The sequence below is a fragment of the Electrophorus electricus genome, chromosome 3, assembly GCF_041902795.1.
Source record: "Electrophorus electricus isolate QZ-2024a chromosome 3, ASM4190279v1, whole genome shotgun sequence".
Classification (NCBI taxonomy): Eukaryota; Metazoa; Chordata; class Actinopteri; order Gymnotiformes; family Gymnotidae; genus Electrophorus; species Electrophorus electricus.
Window position 1 is genome coordinate 24989385 of NC_137499.1, and position 6137 is coordinate 24995521.

At 42.7% G+C, this 6137-nt stretch overlaps 1 protein-coding gene across 1 annotated transcript; it reads left to right on the top strand.

Annotated features, from left to right (window-relative positions):
* Positions 1-211: 211 nt before the first annotated feature.
* fscn2a (fascin actin-bundling protein 2a, retinal) lies at positions 212-5462 on the top strand. The gene is made up of 5 exons (XM_027000384.2): positions 212-1034; positions 4070-4226; positions 4534-4655; positions 4919-5086; positions 5257-5462. Exons 1-5 carry the CDS (start codon positions 212-214, stop codon positions 5460-5462), a joined length of 1476 nt encoding a protein of 491 aa, XP_026856185.1.
* Positions 5463-6137: the final 675 nt, after the last annotated feature.

The following is a 6137-nucleotide window of genomic DNA, read 5'->3' on the forward strand; positions in this document are numbered from 1 at the left end:
ATGTGCTGTTGATTTTAATCTTGGTAGATTAGGGAGTAGACATCAGACAGAATTCCAAAAGATTCCAGAAAAATGGTGGGAAAGTGATTCCCATTAATGAGCAGAGGACAGGGTTAGCCTGGAACCTGAGGAGTTTCAACAGGAATTCATTTTAACGTCTAAGAAGAGTTTGCAGCCTTCCCAACATCAAACTGTAATCTACCTGATCATAATGGCCACCAACGGAATAAGCAAGGCTTTAAAACTTCAGTTTGGGCTCATAAACCATGATAACCGCTACCTCACAGCTGAGTCCTTCGGCTTTAAGGTGAATGCCTCCAGCTCCAGCATGAAGAAGAAACAGCTCTGGACACTGGAGCAAGACAAACGGGACGGACAGGTGGTTCTCCTGCGCAGCCACCTTGGCCGCTACCTGTCCGCGGACAAGGACGGCAGGGTGAACTGTGCGGCGGAGGCGCCCAACTCTGACTGCCGCTTCCTGATCGCGGCGCAGCTGGACGGCCGCTGGGCCTTACTGTCCGAGCCCCACCAGCGCTACTTCGGCGGCTCAGAGGACTTCCTGTCCTGCTTTGCTCAGGCCATCGGCGAGGCCGAGCTGTGGGCCATCCATCTGGCCCTCCACCCTCAGGCCAACCTGCTGAGTGTGGCGCGCAAACGCTACGCCCGTTTGTCTGCCACAGCCGGCGAAATCACCATGGACAGCGACATCCCCTGGGGTGTGGACTCCCTGATCACTCTGGTCTACACGGATGGAAAGTACTGCCTGAAAACCTGCGACAACCGCTTCCTGAGCAGCGAGGGCATATTGCTGAAGGAGTATGAGCCACACGCCAGTTTCACGCTGGAGCTCAGATTGGGCAAGCTGGCTTTCAAAAATATTAAGGGCATGTACCTCGCCCCAGTGGGGCCGGCAGGTACCCTGAAGTCGGGGAGGTGTACAAAGCCAGGCAAACACGAGCTTTTTGATCTGGAGGAGAGTCATCCACAAGTGGTGATCCAGGCAGCCAACAAAAGATACGTCTCTATCCGTCAAGGTAAATTTCTGCCTTTCAGCAAACATGTATTTAGGCTGTCCAGGTCTAAATGGCTTTCGAATCCTTTGAGGCTACATTTTCCTGAAACTGACAGTGTGTTCTAGTGCCATTTTTCTTAGATTACAGCTTCTTTTTTTTGTGAATTGTGAACCAGAAAACAATAAAGTTTCATTTGGCCATTATGGAGTGCTACTGGTCAATACTGTGGGCAAGAGAACGACATGACTCCACAGAATCTCAGGCAGACATTTACAGCAATCTAGTCACTGTGATTTGACACATTCATGAGAAGGGCTTTCTCAAAATCTCTATATTTTTATTTTGCCCTAATGTATATTTTAAGCAAGCAAAACATGCTTTATTTTAAATAGCTATAATGAATAGCTATATTCTCTCCGATGGGAGAATAAAAGTTTCATATGCAAATTGATGCCAACAGTGGCTGAGAGGCCAGTGAAGAGGTAAGATGTTTAGGAGAACTCTGCTTCTACAGTGCTGATGGGAGGTTTGATGGAAATTATAGCTATAAATATCTAGTTGAAACTCTTGCTCTGAACCTGTGCTGTTATTCACTAAACAAAAACGTATGCCAGATATGTCATATACATCAGCCCAGCTAGAGAAGAATGGTCTAAGAACATTATATGAAGATTCTCACAGATAGGAAGGAATAGGATAGGAAGGAAGATAGGAAGGAATGTAAAAAGCACTATGTAAATAAACTTAAAAAAAACTTTTAAAAATAAATGAATATTTTCTGTTCTTGATAAAAGTTCTCAGGTTGGTGCAGTTAAAGAATCTGTTTGCAGTGTTATTTAAACACCCTTTTAAACATTATTTTTTAAAATAAAACTGCTCGCCAAGAATGTCCCAGAACATTTGAACTATAACATTCTGACAAAAATGGAAAAAAGCATTCTGTGAAGGTTAAGAAAGTGTTGATTTGACACCATAAACTTCTATAAAATATAAAAATTACTAGTGTTCCCATAAACTAAAAGCAACATTAGAGGAACTCTGTTGGGTCATAAATTTGTTAGCTAGAAAGCTGCAGGTGAAGTCATCAGTCATCATCAGAGTGACATTCACAACCTCTATGGGAAGCATGTCCAGTTAATGGGCTGTCATTCTGTGTGTTCAGTGATGATTAAAGGAGTTGCAGCAGACGTGTCCTATTGTCTGACTTAATTCCTGTCAGCGAGCCAAAACACTTATTAGAACAAACCTCTGGCACACACCCACACCTCACTGAGTAAGTGTCAGGAACATGAACGTGGAGTCCTGGAGTTGTGTTCTATGAAGAAGTGTCCATCTGGTGAGGTAGCCTGATATCCTCTGGCTCACCCAATCTTCGATAAGACCAGGGAGGGAGATGAAACAGGGAAACAGATCTAGAGCTCACAAAAGGATCCAGACATTCCTGTATCATTCCACTTAGAGGAAAAATGAGGAAGAATGATTGCTAAGCTTAACCTTTTATTTTCATAAGTGTGTGTGGAATCTTTTTTTATATTTCAACCTACGGACAAGAGTACCAGAGAATAGAAATATCATCATGCCCTTATCTGTTGTAGGATAAGTATAACTGAAGCATCAAAATATCAATTGAAATTGACATTCTTTTTTTGTCGTATTCGATAGCTCTGTTTAGTAAAAGTTCTTTAAAATAATCTACTATATGAATAGCAACCAACACACCTTGAATTGGTTAAACTGCTCCGGGACTCATTATGGAAATGACCTCTGCAGAAAATGACCTCTGCAGAATCTCTGTTCAGAGTCTGGCTGCACCCATAAGTTATGGTACATTTTGGCAGAATACAGATGAAAATAGCTTTAATTGTTACACATTGCAATGGTTGAAATTGCATTTACTATGTACTCTACTGGCACACAGTATGTTTCTCACCCCCAGTCAGACTCCCTTTATGCTGATTGAGGCCCTTCATCACAGATTTGCATTGCACCACAGAGGGAAATGCAGCGGCATGCAAATTACCTGCACTGGAGGCTAAAAGGCTAGTGGGCTGCTGGATGATTCTGAAGAGTCTTTATGGAACCTTAGCATTCATAGTCTGCACATACAGATTTAATGGTATTGTTATTTAAATCACAGAGTTCTTTAAACACAGAGGCATATAAAGTACCTTTAGCAGTTTCACAGTGCTGCAATGTTTTGATTGAATGTCATGCAGTAACTGGGCATTTAGATAACCAATGGACACATAAATAAACAATGGATTTAACACTGGATTCCATAATATTTGTAGCATTTTTGATTGGAATACATATTTATAACTTTACATATTGATTAGTTGTTATCATATTAATTAGCTAAGTAACAGTAATTAAAGCTTTTCAACTTAATAATACATGCTAAAAGGCTTGCAAATGAGGTCATGTTAACCACTCCCCCAATACCTTTCATAAATTGAAAGTTATCTCAGGGATTTCATTTGGCTGAGGTGGAATTGAGGGCATTAACATTAACAGCCAATTCAAAGCCCTCTCAGCTTCACAGACAGCACAAACCATTAGCCAGGACTGAACATGCTGGAAAAGAAACAGAAATAGTGAAATGTGCAGTTGTGCTAGTTTATGGGCTGGGTTTTAGGCCACAGTTGTGTCTAGTGAGGTTGCCCTGTGTGTATCACCACAGTGTACCTGTGTTTATCACCACAGTGTACCTGTGTTTATCACCACAGAGTACTTCAGGCTGTACTGTGTTTATCACCACAGTGTACCTGTGCATCACCAGAGTGTACCTGAGGCTGCCCTGCGTTTATCACCATAGTGTATGTGGGTTTATCACCAGAGTGTACCTGAGGCTGCTCTGGGTTTATCACAACAGTGTACCTGAGGCTGCCCTGCGTTTATCACCACAGTGTATTTGAGGCTTTCTTTTATCACAGCAGTATACCTGTCTTCATCGAAACAGAATACCATGACTCCCCAGGTTGTTGTAGGCATTTTCGGTTTTGTTTGAGCTACTAACCAATCACAATAATCAGACAACTGTTTACTATTTTTTCCAGGGGTCAACATCTCAGCCAATCAGGACATGGAAACAGACCTGGAGACTTTTCAGATGGAAATCGATAAGGAGACAAGGAAATGCATGTTTAAAACTAACGAGGGAAGTTACTGGACCCTCGTTAGTCATGGAGGCATCCAATCCACAGCCACAGACATGTAAAGAACAGGCTCTGTAAACACTCACCATTTCTGAACTATGCAAAACACATACTCTTTAAACAATCATCTCTGAACTGTGTAAAATACAGGCTCCATAAACATTCACCATATCTGAACTACATTCAGCATATTCTCCTGACACACTCACCATCACTGTACGATGTAAAACACAGGCTCCTTACACAATCACCTCTGATCTATCTTGAACATGAGAGAAGTAACAGGGACATGAAAGTGGGCCATTGCCATCATGTGCTCTGTAATATCTTTTGAACTGATGCATTGTTTTTTCACTGCCCAACAGCGAAGCCAATGCAATGTTCCACATTGAATGGCTCGGCCGGGCAGTGGCTTTAAAGGCAAGTAACAGAAAGTACATCTCCACCAAAGGAAACGGACAGCTGGCAGCTGTGGGCGACACTGTGGGTGAGTGTATGGAGCTGGGATGAAAGACTCCCTGTGTTTATCTCTTTATCTCGTTTCTATGTTGTTGTTGATGTCACAGCCTTGAAGGTAGTCTGACCCACGGCATTGAAGGCGGTGTGAGCCGCAGCCTGGACGACAGACTGACCCACCGCGTTGAAGGCAGTGTGGGCCCCAGTCTTGAAGGCGATGTGAGCCACAGACTTGAAGGCTGTTTGAACATAGCTGTGAGGGCAATCTGACCCACATGCTCTGCCCTCCACCAGGTGACAGCGAGCTCTTCCAGCTGAAGCTGATTAACCGGCCAATCCTTATCCTGCGTGGCGAGAACGGCTTCGTGTGTCATCACAGGAGTTCAAACACACTGGATGTCAACCGCACTGCTTATGACATCTTCTCCTTGCTCTTCAGTGACGGAGCATACCACATTAAAAGTAAGCTCATTGAGCAAGACCAGAGGTGCATCCAGCGGCTTTGGTAACCATGGTAACTGCTGTTCTATGACATCACACTTTTACATGATCTAAGGAGCTTCTTTCTTCTGTGTCTTGTAGTGACTCTGTGTTCTGTTTAAAAGCCATTTACCATTTGGCTTCCCCTGCAGGTGGAGATGGAAAGTTCTGGTATGTGTCGAGCAGTGACCTGGTTTGCTCGGACGGGGATGAGCCTGAGGACTTCACCCTACAGCTCCAGGAGCACGGCCGGCTGGCCATCAGGGGAAATAACGGCCTCTATCTCCATGGCGACAATGATGGCACGTTGAAGTGTGATGCAGCTTGCGTGGACAGTGCATCTCTGTGGGAATACTGAACCCCACAAAGCTCCACATAATGACAGATAAAGCAAACGTTCATGTTAATAGTAGCTCATGGCAGGCTGATACTTTTCTTCTCAAGCTTTCTGAGAAAACAACAGAACACTATTAGTTGCTTAGTTACTATTACTGTCATTTTGACATTGTAGTTGAGGGTTACCTGTAGGTGGATGTACAACTCAATGCAGACCGTGTTTTGACAAAAGTGGTGCACTGGTACTGACTGTTGTTCAAAAAGGAAAAAAATACCATAGAAGTGGAAATGCATAAGACCAAAAAAGACTGATGATGGAGAGGTCCATTAAAACACTGAGTCTTCTATTTTTTCACTTTTAAAAACTCTCAGCAACCCCTTATTTGTCTGCTCACAGCTTCCATTGTTCATTTGGCTCGTGCCAAATATCCTAAAGTGTCTGTGTTTCTGTGATTATGCTCCAGCTCCAGGGATTTATTATGTCAATAGTACAACTAACAAGAATATAGACATTTCACTCATTGTGTATTTATCATGTCCATTAATTTAATATGATTAAAAAAATTTTGCATAGCATGTGAAATTTCCACAGTTTATTAACCATTTTCTTTAAATCAACCATTCACACTGCTTTATTTTATTTATTTTTTTACCATTAGCAATATGTGAGTTGGTTTGGATGTCATTATTACAAACA

Excerpts from the sequence above, each read along its gene's own strand:
- fscn2a (XM_027000384.2), top strand. The coding sequence starts at position 212 with ATGGCCACCAACGGAATAAGCAAGGCTTTAAAACTTCAGTTTGGGCTC. Across the intron at positions 1,035-4,069 it reads ATACGTCTCTATCCGTCAAG|GGGTCAACATCTCAGCCAAT; the intron begins GTAAATTTCTGC and ends TATTTTTTCCAG. Across the intron at positions 4,227-4,533 it reads CAATCCACAGCCACAGACAT|CGAAGCCAATGCAATGTTCC; the intron begins GTAAAGAACAGG and ends ACTGCCCAACAG.